Here is a 25,806-nt window from a genome sequence, read left to right on the forward strand (position 1 = left end):
TGCTATTGACTCATGAGAATAGTTTTAAAATTTGTGTGTAGTGTGGTGACACCATTCACCCTGTAATCAATACAAATAATCACCCAAAACGGTCAGTATATATAGGATGTAACAAGGTCAAAGTAAGAAAAATTACACAAAATTTACAAAGTTATTGAGTCAATCAAGTCTATGTAATGGTCTGAAGCAACATATTTCTAAATGTTTTAATTTCTATTGCCCTATGAAAGAGGATTAGCATACTGCTACATAACTATGGAAAATGCTCCCATTCGGTGACATGACAGTGGAACTACAAACAACACATATGCAGTGATTACTCTAAATCATACCACTCTGCTCGGCTTGACTCGATTCCAATTGCTAATTGAAAACCAAAAAGAAGGACTCGTGTTCCACTGCTGTACCATGCAGTGTAAATATGTTGATAGAAAAAGAAGCTCAAATAGACACTTTAAGCTGTAGATGTGTTGAGTGTGGCCCTTCAGCCATTGATGCTTAAAATCCCTAATGTTATTTTATAAGGGTCCGGAAGCCAAAGAGGTTTGAATAATACATGTATTGTATCAGTTTCTTTCTTAACATGAAAATCATTAATTAATAAATTGACTATAAGAGACTCAGTCAACATTTTGAGATATTAAGTTATACTTTTGAGAGACTAAGTCATAATTTTGTGGCACAAAGTCATTACTTAACATTAAGTAAATATTTTGATAGTTTCTTATTATGCCTCAGAACTAAGACATTATTTTGAGATACTAAGGCATTATTTTTGTGGGATTATGTCATTACTTTACACGACTAAGTCAATATCTTAAAATAGTAAGTCATTATTTTTGTTAGTTTCTTATTATTTCTCGGTACCAAGTCATTCATATTTGGATTTTTTGAGAAGGCATTAATATGGAAATGTTGAGTTTTGTAGTACCAAGCCATTATTTTAAGACAGTGGGTCATTATTTCTCGTTTTTTTGTTGTTGTTGTGCAAAATTATGTCATTGTTTTGCAGAAGTAAGTCATTATTTTGTAATAATTGGTTGGATAACGATATGGGATGTTGCATAACATGGAAATACAAAGATGTGCTTCAGTATAGTACTTGTGTGAGTAGTAATAAGAGAAGTAAGAATACATGTACATTGTTACTTTCCACCACTGGATACTGCAATTTGTATTTAGGCGAATAATCGGCATTATTCTTCCACCAGAAATTATTTGTTTGTTTATTTTTCTTTGAGAAAAATAAGATACGTAAATGTAAAATTCCTGGATATGCAGAACGGATAAGCATTATATCTTATTATCTTTTCTTTATTGCTCTCGGTGCCAACTACAAGCTTTTACTTGTTTGTCAAATTAAAGCGTTAGCAGGAGAGAAAAGCAGCGAGAAATCATTAAAGAGGAATCCCAGGCATATGGCTGGCTTTTGTCGGCTCCCCTCCCCCTCCCTTCCTTCCCTCCTGCCGTCCGCTCCGCAGCAGCAGCAGGACAGAGGTAGTTCAGTTTTTGAAGCCGTGGCATGAATGATCTCATCTGAACCTGATCTCCGCTTTCCCTGCCGTCGATCCTATGACCGAGACGGGAATAAAATAACACAAACACGAGGTGAGTACGGCCGCCCCAACCACCCGGCGATTGTCGTTTTTAACCAGCTATCCTGGTGACTGTTTGTTGTTTTTAGGGAACTTAACAGCCCAGCCGCGGCGAAAAACTCTTGTTTTTGGCTAGAAAGGAGGAAGGACCGCGGAGGATGTGTGGGTGGGCGCTTTTGGCTAATTAGCTTGCTAGCATTCATTTTTGTGTGTGTGTTGCCAAAGAAAATTGATAAACAAATGCCAAGTGTTTAGTACATCCACGGAGGCATCGTTTTTTCCCCGTTTCACTGAACATCTTAGCACAGTTAGCTTAGCGGCAGCTCATAAGCGTAAAGTAGCATAGCTAGCCGGCTAGCTGTTAGCTACTAGCGCAAAATGGCCTCATTGTCGCTCGGTAGCTGTGATGCTGAAAAGACAAAGCATGCGGCAGTCACGGCCAGCAGCTCCGAGCCGCTCTCCACAGCCGCTCTAAGGCCTCTCACGGGCCGCTGATGGGGCTTGGATCATTAGACAGACGGGGAAATGCTACAAAATAACACCGCCGTGTTTTAAGTTTATTTCTTAATTTAGTAGGCTGAGCTGTGAAAGTGGTGGGTTTTCAGTGTGCAGTGGGGGATGGGTCATGCTAGGAGCCATTGACGTAAAGCATGGGTCTCAAACTCGCGGCCCGCGGGCCAATTGCGGCCCTCGTCACGATATTTTGTGGCCCCCACCTTGATATGAAAGTTTAATGTGAGTTTTATATGAATGACACTTTACTGTGTTGTGTGTGGAAGGTCCCTTTTATTACTTTTTTTTTTGGTAATTTTGTCTTTTTTAATAATTTTGTTTCTTTTTTGGTAATTGTGTGTCTTTTTTAAATAATTTTGTGACTCTTTTTAGTAATTAATTTTTTTTTCTGTCATTTTGTGTCTTTTTGGTCACTTTGTGTATTTTTTGGGTCATTTTTTGTATTTTTTGGGGTCATTTTGTGTATTTTTTTGGTCATTTTAACGTAATGTAGTGTTTTTTCAGTCATTTTGTCTTTTTTTGTAATTTTGTGTCTTTTTTTGGTCATTTTGATACTGCCTCCAGCGGCCCCCAGGTAATTTGAGTTTGAGATCCCTGACTTAAAGCGAGGCTGCATTTTGTTTGGCCTTCGGCTCCTAGCATGATTCTAGGACTGGGTTTCGTAGTAATGTATTTACCAAACAATGTATGTAGTGCCACTGTCTGACACATATATTCGTGTAGTACAAATATTATGGAAGCCCCTTACCGCCAATTTGATGGAGAAAAAAAAAGATTGTGTAAGTCATATTGACAAATGTTCTCTAAATATTGACTATGTACTTATTAAGAAGTTGCTTTGCTACATCATTATTTTAAGAGGCTCTGTTATTCTTTTGAGATAATTAAGTCACTATTTTTGAGTTTGTCGATATTTGGAGATACTAAATACTGTTTTGAGATACTAACTACTTTTGAGGAAGTTGCTTACTATTTTATTATTTGATAGTTTTTCATTATGATGCAATACTAAGTAATTATTTTGAGAAGTCATTTTCGAATACTAAATCATATTTTGGGTGCTATGTCATTACTTTACAAGGGGAAGTCATTATTTTGAGATGGGATAGACATTATTTTTGAGTTTCTTGTTATTGAGAGATACTTAATCATTGTTTTGAGATACTAACTAATTTTGAGAAAGTCTCTTGTTTTTTTCAATGATTATTTTGATAGTTTCTCATTATGATGCAATAATAAGTTGTTATTTTGAAAAAATGTGTCTTTATTTTATAGCACTGTCATTATTTTCCAGGTCATATGTCATTACTTGACAAGACCAAGTCATTACTTTGAGATACTATCATTATTTTGTGTTACCAAGTCATATTTTAAGAGACAGTCACTATTTTGCGGTACTAAGTCATATTTTGACTGATTTATTTTAGTTAGCAGTAGTCATTTTTCAATAGTGTCAGTATTTATATTATTTATTATGTTATTATATGTAAGTATTTTGCATAAATAAGTCATTATTTTGAGAAACTCATTATAATGACTTGCAGGATTTTTTACTTTTACTGGTGGATATGGGCTTCCATTAGTATCCTACTCCAATAGTATTTGCGTAATTTCAATGGTTACTTTTTTTTTTTTTTTTACACATGGTTACTCATTTCCTGTTATCTGCTAGACAAGTTTTTGAACATCATATGTGTCAGCATTTTCTTGTTAAATCTTGTTGAGACAGTGTGACTAAAATTTACTGTTAAAACCGTTTCAGTAAGAACCTATCCGGAATGTGGATTTTTAAATGATTGGTTGTTTTTGCAAATTATTTAGACCTCAATCACTTCAATTAAGCATCTACAGCAGACAAAATACATGTATTTATCCTTATCCTTAAAGTTAAGCTAGAAGCACTGATGGGTGCATATTAAAAGGTTTATTACCATGTAGGTTTTCACAGGCCTTTGTTCAGGTGTTTTGGTGCATTATAATACATTTTTGCAACAAAAAAAAGAAGAAAAAATCAAATCTATCAGAAGATTTTGCCAATGTTCTTTTCCCCAAGAGGGAGTTTGATGATTTTGGTCATTAATATATCCTTAATTTTTGTGTTTTTACATTTTGTAGGTTATTGATATTTTGCATCAGTTGTACGTTTGTCTGCTGCAGGTGCAACATCAGTGGTCCAAACATAAGCTACTTCCAGTCAGTCTTTATCACAATAAAGGAAAATAATATACAACTCATATTACCCTTTTTATTTATGTTATTTTGTATTTAATTAATCTCAAAATAGAATTCTTGAGATTTAAACCCAAAATGCTCAATCATAGGGTGTTCAAAAACCATATTTAGCTGTGTACTGTCATGTCCCAAACTGTTTTTTCTTCACTGTGCAGTGTGCTTTCTCCCAGGTTGTAGGTCTTCCTGGTTGTATTTCATTTAAATTTTTACACATTGTTGTTTTTCCTTCAGGGAGATAGTGTTCTCTAGTGTCTCTTGTTTAACAGGGGCCAGCCACAAATGCACCACACAAGAAGACAACATGTCCATAATTGTTTTCTCACCCTTTTGTATTTTAGATCCTCGGGCACTTTCATAAATGACATTTTTTCCTATTCTGTCCATTGTCAGGAAATGTTATTCCCTATGCAAACCAGGACTCAAAGAAAGCAAAGGCTCCCAAGCCATTCAGTGTATTTTAGATCTACTTGTTATTTGGTATGGGTTATATAATTCATCTGATCAATCATGTGAAGACCGTAGCAGTAATTTAATCTTTCTTTCTCATTTGATGTCAGGTTTTCATGTGTGTAAAGAAGTGCGGTAACTCCCCATATTGAAGGCTGATGTGTACAATCAATTCCAAAATAGAAATCACTCATTTGTTTGATTATATGTTGATTAAATGTTAAAATATGTTTTGTCATCCCAGTTTTTGGCTGTAAAATGTTGCACAACATGCCAGAGTGCTACAGTGTGTTAATTTTAAAATGGTATGTCATTTGCACAGATTATAGGGCCCTAGCTTTGCCTGGCATCTTCAGTCAAAAACTTAAAGAAAAACAAATTCTGCTTTGTTGGAGATTAATTGTGACAATAACAGCAGTGTTTCGTGCATTTAGTTTGTCTTTGGTTTCCACAGGAAAGTGGGCAGTTTTTGTTAAATTAACTCTTTGCTGTTTGCTTTCTACTCTGTAAACCCTAATGCTGTGCTTTTACAACCCAACATGTATGTATCCCTGGTTTTTACTTTTTTGTGATTTTTAAAGAAATGTATCACAAATAGGAATTTAAAGCAAGTGGAATCATTCACTCAAACGCCCTGCCAACAGTTTTTTTTTCTTTTTACACAGAGGAGACAGACGGATACTGCATACTATTTTTCTGTCTGGAAAATTAAATGCCACAGGCTGCTGTTCAGAGCTCAGTCTCCTATTTACTTGCATCCCGTTTTATTTTGGGGAGTCAGAAGGCCTTTTTATGTTGGCAGGAGTGTTGTTTTGTTCCTGTGAGACAACTGTTTGCGCCAAACGGTGTGTAACAAGGAAGTTGACTCTACTTTTCTTCCCCTCCCTCAGTGAAGAGAAAGTGAAAATCTTGTCCTACTAGTTTTTGAAGCGTGGCGTGTGTAGACCCGGAAACCTGATATCCCTTGTAAATATTAGTGGTTCATGGTGGTATATTGTATTGTGATGTTGTCAATGCCATTATTTGTCATATTTTTGTATCACTTTTACCCCTCAAAAGCACCTTTTTGATTAAGATATTTTCTTAATCACAGGTGGCAGTGGGAAAGAATATGAGTGCACTGATCATGTAACTTGAGTGCTGTGTTTGTTTTCTGACAAAGGTCTCTCTAGTCTGTGCTTACTTTGATGCAGCGTTTGCATTTAGTTGGTAACCATGCTATTTTCGGTGGCTCAGTGGTCTGTTAAAAGTGTGGTTGTTCCGCCCAGCAGGAGTCTTGCTTCAGACTGGCCTAAAATGGGCAGAAATGGTGCTGAACAAAAGCTGCTTGTCGCTCGTACAAAAGTACTTGAAGCGTTGCAGCCGGGACCAAGCTGCATTGCTATTGCCTGTGCCTCTCAACAGGAAAGGTATAGCAAACTTTAAGAAAAAAACTACAACAAACAATTCACTGTTTACTGTAGTCCATAAAGAGTTTAAACCTTGTAGAGTTTATTTATAAAGTCACAGCTGCTGTTGAGAAGATTGTAGCCCTAGCTCCCTCATGTCCATACACAGATATTACACCACATAGCCTCATTACATCACACATTTACATAATTAATTACATGGCACTTATCTTTTTTCACTATGATCCTAGCTAGTGAAATTCAGAACAGTAGGCATTTTGTGTTTGTCAGTGTGATAAATTAGTTGTCGATCAGAAAAAGTATTTGATATCTGACTGTGTTTTCTTTCTCCTCGCCACCACCACAGAGAGACAACATGTTCCCGAAGGGCACCAAGCGCAAGTTCTCAGACTCCGGGGAGGAGCCGGTCTCCAGTGGTGACCAGGTCCCGGTGGCTCCGTCTGCAGCAGCTCGGACGCTGACGTCCTCTTACAGCCTGCAGCGGCAGTCGCTGCTTGACATGTCGCTGATCAAGCTGCAGCTCTGCCACATGCTGGTGGAGCCGAACCTGTGCCGTTCTGTGCTCATTGCCAACACAGTGCGGCAGATCCAGGAGGAGATGACCCAGGATGGCACCTGGCAGATAATGACCCAGGCCCTTGCAGCCGCCCAGTGTCCCGCAGACCGCCTGGTGGCCACCGAGGTGCTGTGCCGGCAGACAGACGCAGCAGCTCAGGCCGGGCAGAGCCCGAAACCCTTCTCAGTGGTCGGTCTGGAGGAAGGCTACCACGCAGAGGAGGTGGTGATGGAGGGAGACGTGGAGACCGAGGTCACCATGTCCACTTTGTCGCCCGTCTCCCCCCAGCTGTCCTCTGCTTCTTACCTAGCAGGCCCATTTGGTATGGGACCCTGCTGGGAGGAGGAAGAGGAAGACGGTGAGTGTGAGGATGAAGAGGAGGAGGACAGCGAGGAGTGTGTGTCGGAAGGCGAGGAGGGTGACCGGGACCACCTGAGCGCAGACACCAGGACAGGGGAGCAGGTTTTTGGGACTTTTGAGATCAAGCACCCAGCGCCGCCCCCTGACCCTGCACTCGAGGAACTGTTTTCAGATGTGGACCCGTCCTACTATGACCTCGACACGGTGCTGACAGGCATGCAGAGTGCCCCAAAGATGGGGCCTTACGATCTGCTGGAGAGCCTTTCCTCTCACGGGCCAACGGCCCTCAGCTCCAGCTCGAGCTGCAGGTCAGACCTGAACGAACTGGACCACATCATGGAGATCATAGTGGGATCTTGAAACTCAGAACATTCCTCTGGCCTGTACTGATCCCTCAGACTCTTTCCAGACTATGCACAATACACATGTGCATGTTCTGTATGTGGTATTGTTACACATGGAGATTGTTGGAGGTTTTGGGACAAGGTGGGAAATTAACAGCAAGCCAAGTAGATTTGGGGATCGGCTGTTAGAGGTGTAGTTAGGCTGCTCTAACAGTAAATTAGGCAAGTCGGCAGCTGCTGTTGGGACCTTCATCTTTTATTCAAAAAATGTAATTGGCAGTTAAAGTAGTGAGGGTGAAATTAATGAATTTTGGTATTCACAAGCCACCCTGGCCTGTGGGCGAAAGCAGTTAGTTTCCTACTTTGTTGATGAAATCCAAAACTTGACAATATCCATGAGAGGGCAAAGATAATTACCTATACCATGATGCATTCTTATTTACGTACTTTCCATGTTTACGTCTGTCATACATTCTGTCATACTAGCTCCTTCTGGTCGTACTCTCTGCCATTTTGTCCATTTCTATTTATTATAACATGGACTGAGGAACAATTCATCACACTACATGCATCAGAAAACCAGAACAAATTGTAAATCCAAATCTATGAATCAATGCATATTTTCCTAAAGATTTGAGCAATTATGAATGGAATATATGTATATGTACGTATGTGTATATAGAAATATATTTTTTGCATTATACAGCTGGGGGATTTTGCAAGTATCATTTGATATTATTATTATTTTTTCCCTCCCAAGCGGTTTTTAAGATTTTAATGTAGCCAGACTCGAGACAGTGTCTTCCCATGGTTTGGTATAACAAGTCGACTGTAACAGGTGTCAGGACTGGCATTGTCACACTTTAAAGGCGCTGTTCTTTCATTTTCTCAAAAGCTTTACGCAGGGCAGGGAAATTACTGCCAGCCATCAACCAAAAGCTGGTTAAAATTTGACTGTTTCTGGTGAAGGTTTACAGGAACCGGCAGACAAATGTAAGTAAGTTTCCTGCCCTGCTCTACATACAGATCTAATAACAATAATAACAGCTTTTTTCCTGAAGCATTTGGAGAAACCCCGGGGTGATAACTGCATCAAGAAGCCATATTTCTTTCTCTCATTTGTTAGTACAACAAATGAAGAGTTCTGTGTGTTAACCCATTCTAATTTATTGTTGTTTTATTTATTGTATTTATTATATCTAGGTACAGACATGCCATATTGACGTATCAAATCAACCACGAGGCCCGATGAAATTATATTTATCCAAATTTTGCCCTCCGTTTTTGAATGCAGTACCTATTTATTCCTCACTTTTTTATTATTAGTAGTAATAATAATAATAACCGGGTTACTATTCAAATCACTATGCAGCTCTGTCATACGTGTTTCAAAATGATTGTATGCGACTCAAATGTCCTTTAATTCCTTTTATGCAAACAGTTGCCTTTCTCCTAAAGATGTGGAAAAATCAAATGCATTTTTCAAAATTGTTCCTTATCATCATGATGAAGAGATTTAACTCAGGCAAACAAAATGTATTGACAAAAATACAGTATTACGACACGCTTAATACCTTACCACAACACTCCTGAAGGATGTCACTCTGGTCTGAATGGGAGCTAGAACTTCAAAGACTAATTACCGTTGTAAAATGTATGCATTTTTTTATATTAAGGAAAAAACATTGTAGCATCTTTGTAAATATTTTTTATAATAAAAGGTGCAACTATTGATTGTGTCGTGTGAGTTGGATCGCTTGTTTTAGTATTGGGCCTAAACAGTTTCTTGTCCACAGAGGTTTATTATTTCTTTATTTTCTTTACTGCTTTTATCACAGACCTGTTTTGACCTTTTGGATTTTGGTTTGCTTGAAGAATAAGGCTGAAATATACAGTATATCGCTGTGTTTTCTAATACTAGGTGTCTTTCCTATCCGATCTGAGGCACTCAACCCCGTTCATTACCTCTGCCATGTTTTTGGCTCAGTTTGTCAGCAGGATGACAGAAAAACTACTGGCACAATTTTCTTGAAACTTGGTGGAAGGATGTAGCATTGGGCCAGGGAAGAACCCACTGCCTTTTGGAGCGGATCCAAATTATGGGGCAACATTATTTTTTTCGTGTGGTATTGGCGAATCGGTAAATTCATGTGAACACACTCTTCAGTCAACACTAACTGAAAGTTGCTAGAAATCATGCAAACACTGGAAACGGCTACCAATATGTTTAAACACTGAGCAATAAAAATATCTTTGTAGTGTCCACGTTTTCACACCATGATTTAAAGGTCATGAACACATCAAAGTCATAAGAACATCTGAATGTCCTTGTCAGAGTTCTGCCATTCTAGTTTCAAGACAAACTGTTTGAGTAGATTTCCATCACTGAGCCTAAAAAGTAAAATTTCCTGAAACGGCTGGTCACTGTAGTGTCTAGCAAATCAAAAAAACGGATAAATGGTGCATTTGTTTGGGATTATTTTTAGCCACAAATTTACTAGGGTCAGTGCCCATGTTTATCAAATTTAAGGGACACCCAGTACAACAGTGGCTCATTGATGTTTTTAATAGTTTGGGGACAGCAGGTCTTTCTTTAAAATGAGGCCCTGTGTTCGAGGAGATTATCTGTATAAATAAAGGTCAAATTAATAAAACCAAAAACAACAGTGCTATATTGCACAGGAGAAATATCAAGCTCTGATGCACAATACATTTTAGTAGGATCAAGTCAATGTTTGCTTTTTGTCTTTTCATGGGATTTGTCAACAAATATAGAAATAAATATCAGCAGCCTTGTCCTTTTAAATGGGCTCTTTCTAAATTCTAGTTTCTAGTGGAGACTGTTCAGATGCATAGATTGTTACTTTTCATTCAGAGCAACTGACTATGCTGGAGCTTCAAAACTTGTCAAGAAGTTGTCTATTATTTACTTAAACACCAACTATTTTGATAATTAATTGGTTTGAGAAATTTTTAGATAACACTGGGGAAATTTCCTCTGAATAAGAATAAGGTGACAGAAATTAAGAATAACTATATAAAATATCAAATCTTTAAACTTTAAAACTCTTTTTTAAACTAAGACTGTTTAAGAAGATTATCCTCATTATCCTCTAATGCATTTCCTTCTTGGGAGCTGCAAAGATTAGGTAAATCCTAAAAGTGCTTTGCTCAAGAGCACTGCTACAGTAGCTTCTGGGTGTTTTTTTGGAGGGTTGATTTTTCTTTGTAAGAACATCAAAATGAAAGTGAATTAGACGTGACTGCTGCAGTAGGACCTTTGTCCTCACGTGCTCTCACATGATAATTGGGCCGTGAGATTCTGCTTTAGATATGCAGAGTTCAACAAAACATGACTGCTGTTGCATGCATCCAAATAATCTGCTCATATCGGACTATTTTCTATTAATCAGGAATGCTTCTTTTTAGTCTACTTTTCATATTCTTAAACATGTACAGTCTTGTCTGAAACTGTCAAAAGGTACTTGTTCATAGAATTCTAGCTTACTCTGCAAGTTGGCCAGCCGCCCAGTCTTCGTTTGCCCATAGTTAAAGATTAATGGCCTCTCGGTGACTCAGCAAAAAGGCAGCCCGAGGAAAAAAGGAGTCATCAGAGAAAGAGACTATTGTGTCTTAAAAAGCAGCAACAGAGAAAACTGTAAATGTGTTGCAGGAAATTTCATGCAGTGTTTCAGAGATACACCTCTGAGATGTCTGGAAGCAATTACTCTCGCCTTCAATATCAAATCTAACATGCTGCACAAATACATGTGTTGTCTGCTGGCAGAAGGCCGCCTCTTTAAAACGTGAGCGGGTTCATATTAAGTTAATAAATGCTAACAGGCCACAGGTCTCATGCTGCCTTCAGGTGCATCTCATAAACATGTGATCTGAAGTAACCATTTCTTACAAGATTTTGGTTGGACATGATCACAAAATTAGCCAAACTACGTTAACTTAACAACCATAAAAACACTTAAAACCAAAAATGTCTGTTATTTACGAGAAACTCCTCATCAACTAACCCCTGGCCTGCATGCATAGGGGTTTTAAATACTGACTAAAGTTGTGTTGGTTTTTTTTCTATCTTTTGGCACAATTTAAAAAGCTGAAAGGCAGCATTTTGCATTTTAAGGTGGATTTTAATGGGCATGCAACTGTTCCAAAAACACCACAAAATGTAGGTCAGCTTTAATTTCGTGAGGTTGAATAGTAACTTTCTGTTCAGAAGAAGAGGAAGAGGAAAGAAGAAGTAGAGTGTAGCCGAGAGAGCTTCAGCAGGAAGAGACTGAAAAAGCGTGAATGAAGAGTCTCCTTATTTGGTGTTAGCCCTCCCCCGTCTTTCCGGTCACGTCCTCCCCCCTCCATTCTGAGTCATCTGTCTCTTTAAAATGCTGCGTTCAGGTGCTCACTGCAATTTTCAAAACTCTTCTAAAGATTTCTAACTGATATTGACATTTGTTTGATACATAAATACTTTTAAAATGCATAGGTATTTCTATGTGTTGTGCATTCTGTTGTACTCAAACTCAAATAACAGCTTTTTAAAATCAGTCATGAAATATTTAGCATCTAAAAATGGGTTTATAAGCCACACATTTTATTAAAGTTATTATTTAAAAAAGTGATTACAAAATACATCATACTATGCCCCTCTTTAATGTCGTATATTTTAATCTTCATGGATATTATTTGACACAACACAGGTCAAATTGGTGTTAGCATATTTGTACCTCTGAATAAAGTTGTACGTTTAAGTTTTGTCATCATGAATCACTAGCTTCACCAATAATGAACCACTTTGTTTGTATGAAATAAGCACGTAAACTTAGAGAAGGCCACCTGACAGAATTTTCTATCTTACAAACACAAATTATTTCCCCTTTACGACAGCTAAATTCAGCCTGTTTAGTCATTTGCTGATTCGAAAAAAGATGGCAACAGGACAAGGGTAAGCAGTTGTTATTTCCTGATGCAAAATGGAATTTATGATCAAGTTTATTAAAGTGGTACAACAGAATAATGTTAAAATGTGCAAACAAGAGTATTGCAGAGATTAATTATTGTAAAATTAGTGTCCTGCTAAATCAGTATTGAACAGCTGAATATATAAATAAAATAAATTATGGGGGTTTTGAGCACATTTTTGCTGATAATAGGTATACTAGTCTTTCTCTGGTCTGGTCTTGCAAAAAACTGGGAAGTTGTCTTAAATGTAAATAAAACAGGATGTGATTATTTTCATAGTAATAATGCAGATTACACCTATAGGTGAAGATGTCTATTTCAATTTTAGTAAAAATAGGTACATTTATTTAATAATATGATCAGACTTTTTATTCATAATAATAAAAATATTATATTATTACTACTATTATTATTATTATTATATAAACTGTATATAGCACCTTTCATACAGGGATGTAGCTCAAAGTGTCATTTTTTCAAGTTTTGCAGGAAACACAAAAACCTTCACCAAAAGTGTAACATATGACATTTATTGATCATTTCATTTGAAAAAGGATGTAACAAAGGATGGCTATTGGCATAGTAATAACACTGTGTGTAAATTATGTAACTTAAGAGAAATAAATGAATCATGACGAGAAACATGACATGACAAGTATCATGAGCATTAATGTTACCTCAAAGTGTCATTAATGTTCATGACACAACCCATGTCATGTTTATGACATGCTCATGTCACTCTTCACCTTCAAAATAAAGTGTTACCAATATTAGTGTCAACAATAAAACACAGATAAACTAAACTGATAACTAAACATTCCTCTAGCTCTTCTTTGCTGGGTTCTTATCTGATGCCTATGAATGTGGCAAATTGTCAAAGAAGTGATAATCTTAAAGGGGTAAAATCACATGATCAGATCAACTGAGGATGTAGGCGATTTTACCATAGGTGGCCGGCGTCATGAGGAGATGATTTTGGCAAAAAACAACAACAATTTTGACAAAAAAATTACTTAGGCGATTATTTTAAGTGTGACGATATTGACTACTTTCACCGCTCACGTGTGTTCCGAGGTTATGTCTGATTTTTGTGAGCTGCACCTGAACGCAGCAGCAGCTCGCAGTCGGAACAAACGTCCGCACATTCGCTGCCCCGTGAGTGGCGGAGGCGGAGGCTTGATCAGCGGTGAAACGGACCAATCACTGCCAGTCGTGAGCGCCGGTGCTCCCCATCCCCACCTCCCTCTCTCCCTCTCTGTGCGCCGCGGCTCGGCCTCCTCCCCCCGCTGCTCTGGATGGACTGAACATTCCTCATCTTCCTGGGCTCGATAGCAGAGGAACGCGGCGACGAAACGAAACGAGCCGAAGATACGACGGATTCAAACACCCCATGACACTCTCCAAGGGCACGTAAGGTTGTTTTTAATATATTTATATGAATATTAACTCAAAATATCCTCGTGTTTTCTCTTTAAACTTAAACGGAGCTAGTGCTTCCCCCACTGAAGTCCGTCAAGGGGGTAGGGGTTTTTCTTGGGGATCCTGAGGAAAATAAGTAGGATGGAGTGACATTATTGTCTTATTTCCTTAAAATAATCAGAATAAACTGATGGAATAAGTTCTTAAATTATATATTTTACTCTGTCTGTTCACCACTCTATTAAATAACACCAAGGAGCTTTTTAACTCGACATATGGGGGGTTGAACTCGTCAAATGGGGGTCCGTGTGCAGCCATCTGTTACTTGGGAAAACATGTAATAGACTAAGATCTATATAACTAACTAACTAATGTCTGTATGGATGAGTAAAGTGTCTCACCCTGCAGGGGTGTCTCACAGTGAGTCATACAACAGCTGTAATGTTCACTTTTCAAATGTCTTTAATGGAAAAACGAATCCATCTTATAAAACCTGTTAACAATTTGGACATTATTCTCCTTATGTTTTTTGTTTACTATGGAGCTGATCAATTTAAAGTGAATGGGAAACTAGCCATGTTTGCTAGGTTAGTGCCTGACTGTTACATAAACTGGATGCAAGGTTTATTGCATGGCATTGCAGCCTAATGTGATCCTAAAATGTGTCTCAGTGTTCCCAAAAATAATCACCTGGTTTAAGCTGTTGTTGTCAAAGTTGGTTTACTACCTGCTGTTGGTTAAGCAGAAAGAAAGTCTCTATCAGTGACATTACATATTACAGGTGCTTGTGTCTCTAAGAGCTGGAACTATTAATCAATTAATCGATCAACAGAAAATGAATAGAAAACAATTTTGCTTATCAATTAATTGCAAAAAATTTTCATGAAAACGCGTTAAAATTATGTGGTTTTCTTAGTCTTTCACTTAGATATTTTTTAGCTCAAGACCAGTCTCATAGGAGTCTATATCACAATGATAATAAAAAACATTTTCAGAAATACTATATAGCACACATACACTTCATCTGTACCTGCACACATACTACAATCAGTTACAACCCCGATTCCAAAGAAGTTGGACAAATTCAAACTGAGTGCATATATTTAGAATATATCTAGAATTTATCGGTTTGAGCATTAAATAAATGATCTTTAAACTGTATTCAATTGAATGTAGGCCATAAATGACCATTGCATTCTATTTTTAAAACGTTTTTCACAGCATCCCAACTTTTCAGTCAGGGTTGTGTTGTCTGAACAGAAGTGGTGTATGTACATGCACACTTAATCCGAAAGGTGTGACAATTTCAATAAAATAAATAATTCAAATAAATTTTAAAAAATCGATTGAAATTAGTTTGAATTTTCAAAAAGAAATCCAGAATTGCCGAGATTTAAATCTTCCCCATTGAGGCCTTAGTGTGGTACATTCCACAAAAATATGGCAGTTATATCACATGCAGCCTTAAGTGCTGAAAAAAAATGTTTAAATGGAAAATTTTAGTTGTGACATTAAAATTGAAAGTTTAAATTAAATGTAGATTTAAAACTTGTGACACCCTCCCTACATAGGCATTTACCAAATATTGAAATAAACATTTATCAAGAAAATTAGCAATAATGAAAATAATAGTTAGTTGCAGCCCTTGTGTCTCTTATCATTTTGCTAATGTGGATTTAGTAGATTATTTTGAATAAAGGCAGTAAAATATCTGTTTCTCTACTTTTAAGTTAAAGTGGAAACGTTTGAGGGGCCAACACTACTCCACACAGTTTTCCAATGTGACAATTTTAATCTAGTAGAAAACCACTAACTACTGTATCAGAGTATATAGATGTTGTGCTTATTATGTCAATGAAAGTAGTTTTGCCTTTTATTATCAGCTATTATACATATTAATGTAAATTTCCTATTAGTGACTGATAATTTATCAGCATGGTTATCCTGTGCATCTGTCGTTGTAAACATGAAGATAATATTAGCTGCACTGCTACATAAATATGAATACATCAATCTTTATAATGCATATTGGTCAAATGCATTGTACATCCAGTCTAACTGGTAATCTATATATCCATTGATGTAGGTCGATGTTGGGTCGTGGTGTAAAGCGGAAGTGGAGCTGCCTGGAGGAGCTGGAGGCCAACACCCTCCCTGATGCTGCTGCTGCAGAGAAGGAGAAGAATGGGGAGGAAGGCGGGGGAGATGAGGGCGGGTTCCTCATGGGTCCGTCGAAAGCCGACATGAGCCACCTTCAGCAGCGTCAGCTGGTGCTCGGCCTCTGCATGAAGAAGCTCCAGGGCTACCAGGCCGGGATGGAGCTCAGTCTGCGTAGATCTGTGCTGCTCATCAACACGCTCAGGCAGATCCAGGAGGACATGCAGAGCGACGGGGTGGAAACATGCACGTCGGACACACTCCTCAACGGCGTCCACCCTGACTCCTGCCTTCTCAGGGACGATTTCAGGGAGGACATGCCGGTTACGTGCCCTGGGTGTGCAGAGGGTGACGGGGACAACCTTTCTCCGCCACTTTCTCCAGAATTCCCCTCACAGGAGGCAAACAGCTCGCCAGACCAGCAGAAATCACTACCTGCTGCGACGATCAATACTTTTAGTGATGCAGTAAATGCCATGGGCTACCTCAGCGACCTCGCCCTGGACGAGGTCTTTGAGGACATTGACACATCAATGTACGAGACTTCAGAACTGCCTTCTGCCTGGGCGGCGGGCTCCTTGTGGCCCGTTAGTGTGTCGCTTTGGGCGGACGAGGATGTAAAAATGCGCCCTCCCAGCCACGCCTCAGCTGGGAGTCTCCAGTCGTGTCTGATGGACCTGAATGAGTTGGACCACATTATGGAGATTCTGGTAAAGTCCTGATTGCCAATACATACTCCTGAACTTTTCCTGCACTTGGCTGATCAAGGATTCAGAGCTCAGAAATGACAATAGAAGCCAGGAACAAGACTCAAACGTGACATTAGATTTTTAAGGTTCCATCTGTTATTTTGGTTTAGGCTTCGGCTAGTTTTAGTTAATTTTAGTGCACATAACTAAATCACCATCCAGCATCTTGAGTTATGTGCATGAACTTGTGCCTCAAAATAAAACGCAAAAATATTTATTTATTGCTATAGATAAAGAATCCAGTTTAAAATGTCTCATTAGATTAGGAAAATTAAATGAAATATCCACTCTTCAACACTTTTATAATGTTTGATTTTTGTTGGAATAGCTGGCCAAATTCATGTAAAGGTGATGTGAAGGCACAAAGATAACAGATATCCAGGGTTGGTGCAAAGTCTTGGAAGTTTGGAAAAGGCTTTATTTTAACTAATGTTTTCAAGGTTAGGAGTATGCTCGAATTTGAATGTACAACCTTATAAATTCTTGATTTTCAACATGATCTGGTGTTTCACCGACACAATCACTTTTGTAAAACCAAAAATCTTTTAATAGTATTACTTGAAAGTAGAACATTTTAGCTATCAAATATTTTTGACATTCAACAAGGAGAATTTCATTTTTGAGCTGACAGAGAATCCAATTCATGCAGCTACAGTAGCCGGAAGCAGATAGGACAGCTCTGCAACTTCAGGACAGGTTGTATTTTGAGTAGTGGGTCAATAATCTGTAGTAAAAGTAGCTGCAGCATGTCTAGACAAAGGCAGTGAACCAAAAGCTGTTGCAACACTCGTAAGGTAACAGTGTAGAAGTATTTAAAGTGGATTTTTTAAAATTCTGTAAAACTGAAAATGCAGATGGACCTTTAAATTTCCAATCCCACAGTGTCTATGCCATGTTTCTCTCCTGTTTTATTAAGTCTTAGTAAAAAGCAGAAGCACCTCTCTGAGTGAATACACCACTCTGGAAGAAGGAACCTGAGCTGCAATGGTTTGTGCGTCACTCAGGCTAGATCAGACCTGGGTTGATTATTAATTGAAATCCCTTCAATTACTTAAGAGGGTGTGTGCTTCAGCCAGCCAGGAGGGCAAAGGCCTCGGTTTCCTTTCACTATTGGGACTGAATGATTTTTAATCATAATCTACATGTTGGATCTTTAATTTACACATCAGCCAAAAGTCTTGTGTTCATGGCTGTGTTCATGCAGCACTCAGAAAGGTGGAGAGTGACGTCTGTATATTTGTTTGGCTTGTGAAAAGAAGAATGTGGCCACTGAATTTTGGGATTTATCAGCCAAAGAAGTAATTTCCAATCCCTGGAGATGAATGCCATGTTCACATCATTTCACAAGAAGCGGGAAAATTGGATGACATCTTCTTGCTCAGCTAGAGTAAAATGTTGAAATGGTTGGAACGCGTTTATCTAATGTTATTCTTATTTATGAATGAAAAATCAACCACAAACTGCAGCGGATATTATTTGTATGTAGAGTCTATTGTTTGGGTGTGAGTGTAACTTATAATTCAGATTCTTTGTAGACTGTCAGTTTATTGGCTTCCATGCTAGTTGCACCATTTGTTACATCAAATGGGACAAACTATCAGCGCCTGTATGAGAAATATAATCATCCTTTCACCAGAAGGTTGACGTGAACAGTTTATCCTTCTTGGCAGCTTGTATTTACGATAAATCCATTATGATGAAAAACAAGTTATGAACGCCACATAAAACATGTATTTTATAAAGTAATGTAATCCCAGTCTGGTTCTGACTGAGGAGATAATCGCCTCAAGTCAACAATCTGGACGACTTTGCCATGTCTCAGAATTGTAAATGACAACAAAAGTCTATGTATTTTTATGGCCATGATGGTATGAACTTTTATTGCAATGTTGGGAGATGTTTTAAAAACTGTTTTGTAAGTGTTTCTACCTGATATATCACCTGTCCAGTACTAGAGATAATGTGAGTGAAGGGCTGCAATGACGCTCGAACTTTCACTATCTGTGGTTTACTCCTGTTCTACCTCCTGATGTCTTTTTTTTTGATGGTTTCCCTGAACACTCCTGTCTGTCACTGATGAAACCATTTTAGTGTTGTTTATTTCACCCTTTTTCCACCAATCCAATGGAATCCAATGCTTTCCTGTCAGACCAAAGCAATCCGTCCTCATCTCCATCTCTCGCCTCTTGTCGACGACGTGCCTTACTACTGGATCTAATTTTTATTTGAGGTTTTTGTGGTTGCCTGAGCTCAAGCCTCATTGATATTAATTCTAAGAACTGTGGTGAGGTGTAATGGTAGGCGGTATGAGCCAGAACCGCCATTGTTTATTCCCTCTTCTTGGCCTTTTTTTTTTCTGTGCTCGCTGAACACTAGTGGCATATGAGCTTAATGTATCCTGACAGGATGACAGTAAACTAGCTGAGGGAGGAGGTGGCAGCGAGGGCCAGGAGGGAAAAATAAGAGGAGGTGGAGGAGGAGGAGGAGGAGGAGGGGTGTGAGGAAGCAGCTTGCGTCACTTGTTCAGTAGGAGGGGTTTAGAGCTTGTTTTGCCCAGACTCAGACCACCGACCAATCACATGAGATGTACGAGGAGCACACTGCTGCTCCAACAACAACTTGTTTTTGCTCCTTGTTTTTGCTCTGCACAGAAATACAGTGCAAGTCTGTTGGATTTCAGCCTCTGAAATAAAACCACTTCTCTCTTTTTTCTATCTGACAGGACTGAATACAGAAAGCAAACTGAAGTGTTATTTATAATTGTATGAGAGTGTCAATAGGATCTGTAAAGCACAAGCTGTATGTTTTTGATGCTGATTATGATATAAACGTAACTGAAGGATGCTAGGTAATAAGATAAGTAATAATGTATTGTATTTTTTTGTGGAATATTTTATAGATTTTATTCAATAATACAGTAAAAATACCCAAACTGCCTTGTGTGAGTCTTTTCTTTACACCTCATTATGCAACAGAACTGTTTATGTGTTGGAGTCGGACGGATTGCCATTTGTCTCCAAATTCTTTCTTAATGTGAGCATTAATGAATAACCACAATAGGTAAATGCATGCTAAACAGGGTTTAGGGTAAAATTCTAATCAATCACCGGATATATGCAGATGATTTAGTAATCTATCCATCTCATGCTGGCCTACAATGGTTATTAGAGGTTTTTTTCAGAAGATCTCTTTATCTACAGCATTTTGTACTTCTACTCATTTATTGCCCAAAAGCAACATGTAGAGACTTGCATGTGGCCTATAACAATGACACGAGACTACTTCTTAATATTCTCAACACTATAATATATGATATTGACATTGGTCAATATCTGAGGTGAGCTCAGTCAGATTTTCATCCAGACTGTGAAGCCACTGGGGCTCCAGTTTGCATCTGGTTGCAGTTTTCTATTATATGTCTTTTATGAAATTACGTTAAAAAAGCATTTTTGCACATATTGTCTGCTTATATAAAGTATACTATGGACCTTTTTTGTGTCCTCAGTGAAGTCATTATTAATATACTATTAACATTATTACAAACATCACATTAAGATTACAAAAAACTGATCACGAGACACATTATTACACTGTCTTTTCTGCCAAGCTCACAAAACACGTGCCTTACTGCACACCAACCGCGCATACGCAATGAGGTATTAGTCAATACACAACGGACTGCATGTGGTTTATGGAAAGACAGTTGTTTTGCCCTGATTTCAGCTTCACAGGGAAACCTTTCCCTCAAACCTCACAGAATTCCTGCCTTCTTTACTGGGACTGGTTTGGCCAAATGTGTAAACATCTCCAACCTTCAATGTTAGAGCTTGCTACAGGCAGTACACACCCTCTGAAGCTTAACTCAGGGCAAAAGCTCCATTTATCTGTTTTTCCATAGGAACCAAAAGGAAGCAGAGACTGCCATCTGGTGGCCATTTGACTGAAGAGCAGATGCATGCTGATGTGCATGACAGTGCAAATTCAAAATGTATGTTCAATGGTGTTAGTTGATGCTTTTGCAGCTTAATCAGGAACTTGATTCTTGTACAAAGCCAGTGTTTGTGCTCTCCTGTAAAAATAAGTGCCAGTAGTTCTTACAGTTGGGTACACAGGGTTCCCTAGAAATGTCACTGGAAACTATTCCAGTTATGGAAAGTATTGAGTGAGAATCTCATGTTTCAACCCCATGCCTCTGCTGCAGACACATCTGCAGTACTACAGGGCAATGCAACTACAGGTATTCAAGTCCTTACTTCACAATGGAAAAATACTGCATTACAGAAAAGGTGGAATTGCCAAATTTACTTGAGTATTAAAAATAGTCATTGTGTAACTATTAATGTCTTAACATGTAAGCAACATTTAGGAGGTGCATCATGTGTTCTTTGGTAGTTTAAACTTTGAAACAACTTCCATTGGAAAATATGAATCTTGATAGTAAACAGTAACTTGTGCTGTCTTATAAATAAGGGTAAGATAAGGAGTAAGAACAGACAAAGTGGAGTAAATAAGTCTCACAAAATGGGAATAATCAAATAAAATAAAATTTCCTCAAACTTGGACTTGAGTACATGACGTGTAGTAAGTGTCCTTGGTTACCTCCTACCTCTGTCAATTCTACCTAAACAAAAACAACAACAAGGGTCCCACATGGAATGGGATAAAATCTAATTATTGAGGCTACATTGAACATTTTTGATACATCCGTTCATTACTGTTGGTTGGTTATAACTATATTATACTATATGGATAATCATTGCTGCATAGGAAAATAAGAAAACCCTGGATATAATAAATAGTGTGTTGGACACTCTTAAAAAAATGAAATTCTTATTATTTATTTATTTAATCCATACATTTACTTTTTTCTGTATAATACAAAATCAGGTTATATATTTTTAATAATAGGATAATGTTGTTTTTATTGAATAATATGAGATTCATTAAACTAATAATATTGTAAAATAATATAGAAAATAAGTACTAACAAAGTGAAAGTTGGGGGAAAGTTATTAAAAAAAGGGAATATAGAGTATGTCATTATAATAGTCCCGCTTACTCCTCTTAATAATAGAACGAATATCCCAAAGGACAAAAAAGAGACAGATGGTTGGACTTTTTTCATGATAAACAGCAAAACAAACCTCTAGTTGTCCTTGTTCTATGTCTATTTCTTTGTATGTACAATGGATAAAGCGGATTCTGATGTGTATGTGTGTGTGTGTGTGTGTTTTTGCACTGAACTTCATCATTCTTTCAGTAAACTACCGAGTCTGATTTCTCTCCAGAGAATAAGACAGAAGGAAGCTGAGCTGCAGTAGATGTTGTTGGTGAGAAGTCTGGAATTCAGGGAGTGGTTTTACATGAGGAGGAGCAACACGTGAGCTACTGCACACAACCTAATGCGACCATTATGCACGTGTCCAGAGAGCCTATCTATCTATCTATCTATCTATCTATCTATCTATCTATCTATCTATCTATCTATCTATCTATCTATCTATCGATCTATCTATCTATCTATCTATCTCTAATGATGCTGCACATTAGTCACAATGAAGCTGAGGTGTGGTATATAACTGTATAACTGTATAAAAGTCGGCCTGTGGCCCAGCAGAGTGTTGCGGTGTGCCAGTCTGGGTTTAATGTTTCTCTGCAGGCAGACATTAGTCTGCTGCAGCGGAGTAAAGCGGGCTTTGGCTGACTCAGCACACACTCATAGAACAAACAACCTCTGCTGCTGCAAAACAATGGGCTGGACCAACTGGGCTGATAGACAGATACAGTAGATCTAGCAGAATTAATTTTTATATAAAAATGTATTTTATGTTGAGAAAAACATATTTTATCAGCGTAAATAATGTGAGGTGTAAAGTGGAGCTGCAGCAAGATTTTATGGAATTTTAACAGCACAAATTAGTTCTGATGTTGGGTATGGCTACGTCTCTAATCACAGGAAGTGATAAATCAAAACTTGTGTTATCCTCAATTCTTGAAGAAGATTTTTCTCGCATGTCTCCATGGTGAACAAAGAATCCAAAAAATGTAGAAAACTGATTAACTGAAGTAAAATGAGGGCCGCATTTAACACCAGCAAAACTATATCAAAACATCCGTTTAGAATCTCTCACACAACTTGTGCAGGGTTAGCTAAGTCTCGTTTATCAAGTTTTTGCTCACTACTTGCTTACTCACTAACTAAATACAGGCAATTTCACTAAAAACCTTACTCTTTAAAACATTTCTGTGGTGTCTTTGAAGTGTGAGGCCATTTATGCAGAAGTGCAGAATTCATCAAGAATTTTCTCTGTTTTTTGGATTCTTCGTTCACCGTGGAGGCATATGAGCAATAATTCCAACAATTCAAGTAAGTAGTAACAATAGCTTTACATTTTTTTCATGTCTATCTTTAAACAATAGTCATGTGTCCATGTGAACTTTGAAACAGGTTTTGTTTACTATAATCATTCCTTCGGTTCACACTGGCTGTCTACCTAACACCCTTAAATGAGGCCTCGGCAGTCTGTGTAAAACAAATCAAGTGAATATCTTTCAGTCCAAATCTTTTAAGTATAAAATTCACTGTGTGGATGGACAGCAGCAAAAGGGTGTTTTTTTTGCTCTAAAATTACTTTTACTTTTACTTTGCAAGATACTGGCTTGATTTTACCTACTGCAAATAAACTTGAATACATTTTTGCACAGCTGACTGGATTTTGTCCCCCATCACTCACATTGAAGGTGCATCAGGATGGGATCTCAGTGTTCATTACAATGTTTCTAACCTTGTCTACTACTTTAGATGCCGCCTGAAAGAGCTGCTACCTAAAATATTTGATTGATTTTGATTTAAGTGAAGAGTTTTAGCGCCCCACACTGGTCTAAGAATGTGAATTTAGACTTTTCTCCATAAATATTTTAATTTATGGACATAAAAAAGGTCTTGATCTTAATGATCTTAAAAGTACTTTAAAAAAGGACAAAATGTCAGTTAAAAACATCATAATAAAACCAACCAGCATAGTCTGGCATTTTTATAACTTATTAGTTTAATGGTTTAATTTTATGGCAACTAACGATTATTTTCCTCATCCTTAATCTGCAGATTATTTTCTTAATTAATAAATGAATCGTTTGGTCTATAAATTTCAAAATATAATAAACTTTCTAAAGGCAATGCAGGTCTAGAAATAGCTTAGTTTGTCCAATCAACAGTCCAAATTAGTCATGTATTATCACATATAAATTATATAGCAAATCCTCAAAATTAATTAGCTGGAACTGGAATCGTTTGGTATTTTTGCATAGAAATTGACAATTTGGTCGACATCAACAGGTTAGTGTTGCCAATTCAGTATGCAACCAATTGTGAAATATGGTCACAATGTCCCCCTGTGTTCAGAGTTATGGCATTCAATATTGGCCAGGAAAGTTTTTGTGCAAAACATTATGATGCGACAGTGAAGTTGACCTTTTGGATAAAAAATGTCATCACTTCATCATCTTATCCTATTAGACATTTTTGTGAAATTTTGTCATAATTAGTTAATGAATTCTTTAGTTAAGGCCAAAGATTTGTGTAGTGAGGTCACAGTGAACTTGACCTGTCACCCAAAATCTAATCAGCTCATCCTCGAGTGCAATCGGACGTTTGTGCCAAATTTGAAAACATTCTCTCCAGGCGTTTTTTAGGTTTTGCATTCACAAGAATGTGACAGACAACCCTGACACCTCAATGCCCCCGGACACGGCTGTCACAGACGCATAAAAATGACCAAAATCTTGTGACTCTCTAAGCAATGTCTCAACTTTGGCTTCTTTCCCGACGAAGACAGATGTGGGAATGTGTTTGACAGGCGAAATGACCCTGAGGAACAAATTCCTTTTGGTCTGATTATGTGTAAGTGATTTACAAGGTCCTCCAAACACCGTGGAGATTCAAGTGCAGGTCCAAGATGTGACCTGAACACATGCGTTCATGTAGAAATGGATTTGAAGCGGCATCTTCCGACCAATAGGCCCCCATTCATCTTTCACGGGGGAAACAAATTAGCTGCTGGTATGTTGTTTTTCTTGACTAACTGTAAGACAGAGACGGCGCACAGGCCATGGTAAATTGTCTGTGACCCCGGACCATGTGGACGCGCTAATTGAGAGGGGAAATAAGTTAGCGACCAGGTAATTTCCAAACAGCCACTGTCAGTACTTAATCCCTCAATAACACGGTGCATTTTTAAGAATTTTTTTTAAGAACTTGATGAAAAATATAAATATTTACCCTGAAACAACTACTATATGTGCAGAAGGTCGTTATTACCCATTTATATGGTAAGTCGCAGTTTTTTCACCTCAAAATGTGTGTGTGTGTGTGTGTGTGTGTGTGTGTGTGTAATTAAAATCACATAAAGTTACCTGTGTGTGTGTGTGTGTGTGCGCGTGTGTGTGTGTGTGTGTTTGAAGCATGTGCATGCATGTGTGAGGAGTGTGAGCGCTTACGCGCATGTGTGTGTGTGTATCTGTAACTGTAATCACATCAAAGATCAAAGGCAATCAGATCAAAGCAATCAACAGAATTAACTGACACCTGCCAATGTCCCGGAAGAGTGACAGCAGCCAGAGGTGGACAGACTTTCTGGCCTCGAACAGAAAGCATTTTTGGCAAACCCATAATACCTATCATTGATCCGACTTCACTTTGAGCGTCCTGAGTTCTTCCTGAACGTCTACATATGTTTTTTTAAAGAAAAATGAAAAAATAGCTTTGTTAGAGCGAAAATTCGTATTCTGTAGAGAAAAGTAATAGCACACCGATCCCAATCAAACTGCACTGGTCCCTACAGCTATTGCTGTATGGGACCAGTGCTCGGTGCGATTGCCCCGTGGCCCAAATGACATATGATATAAAACGTGATGTACAAAGTTACTTAGTTTCACTTGGGATGGGAATCCTGGTCTCCTGACTAGGAGTCCCGTGTTTCAGGCTCTTTCAAACCCATATATACATATGTGGCTGATAACCGCTGATAACACTCATGAAAACATTTGATCTGGTTGAGT

General features: G+C 38.0%; 3 protein-coding genes across 9 annotated transcripts in view; 2 read left to right on the forward strand and 1 right to left on the reverse strand.

The window, feature by feature from the left end:
- si:dkey-177p2.18 (phospholipase B1, membrane-associated) overlaps positions 1 to 25,806 on the reverse strand; it is an 88,352-nt gene that overhangs the window by 27,081 nt on the left and 35,465 nt on the right. The gene's annotated exons all lie outside the window — the stretch shown is intronic.
- On the forward strand, positions 1,471 to 9,188 carry cdca4 (cell division cycle associated 4). Of its 4 annotated transcripts, none has more exons than XM_059353107.1 (2): positions 1,471 to 1,608; positions 6,059 to 9,188. In XM_059353107.1, exon 2 carries the CDS (start codon positions 6,552 to 6,554, stop codon positions 7,470 to 7,472), a length of 921 nt encoding a protein of 306 aa, XP_059209090.1. In that variant the 5' UTR covers positions 1,471 to 1,608; positions 6,059 to 6,551; the 3' UTR covers positions 7,473 to 9,188. The 4 variants fall into 4 exon arrangements, with proteins under 4 accessions (XP_059209090.1, XP_059209094.1, XP_059209092.1 ...); XM_059353111.1 differs by having other exon boundaries at positions 1,472 to 1,608; positions 6,543 to 9,188; XM_059353109.1 differs by having other exon boundaries at positions 1,504 to 1,608; positions 6,056 to 9,188.
- On the forward strand, positions 13,703 to 17,485 carry si:dkey-177p2.6 (uncharacterized protein LOC568712 homolog). 2 transcript variants are annotated; one of them, XM_059353112.1, is made up of 2 exons: positions 13,703 to 13,834; positions 15,930 to 17,485. In XM_059353112.1, the coding sequence occupies exons 1-2, from the start codon at positions 13,815 to 13,817 to the stop codon at positions 16,720 to 16,722; spliced, it is 813 nt and encodes a 270-aa protein (XP_059209095.1). In that variant the 5' UTR covers positions 13,703 to 13,814; the 3' UTR covers positions 16,723 to 17,485. The 2 variants fall into 2 exon arrangements, with proteins under 2 accessions (XP_059209095.1, XP_059209096.1); XM_059353113.1 differs by having other exon boundaries at positions 13,760 to 13,839.

This window comes from Centropristis striata, chromosome 16 (assembly GCF_030273125.1).
Source record: "Centropristis striata isolate RG_2023a ecotype Rhode Island chromosome 16, C.striata_1.0, whole genome shotgun sequence".
NCBI lineage: Eukaryota > Metazoa > Chordata > Actinopteri > Perciformes > Serranidae > Centropristis > Centropristis striata.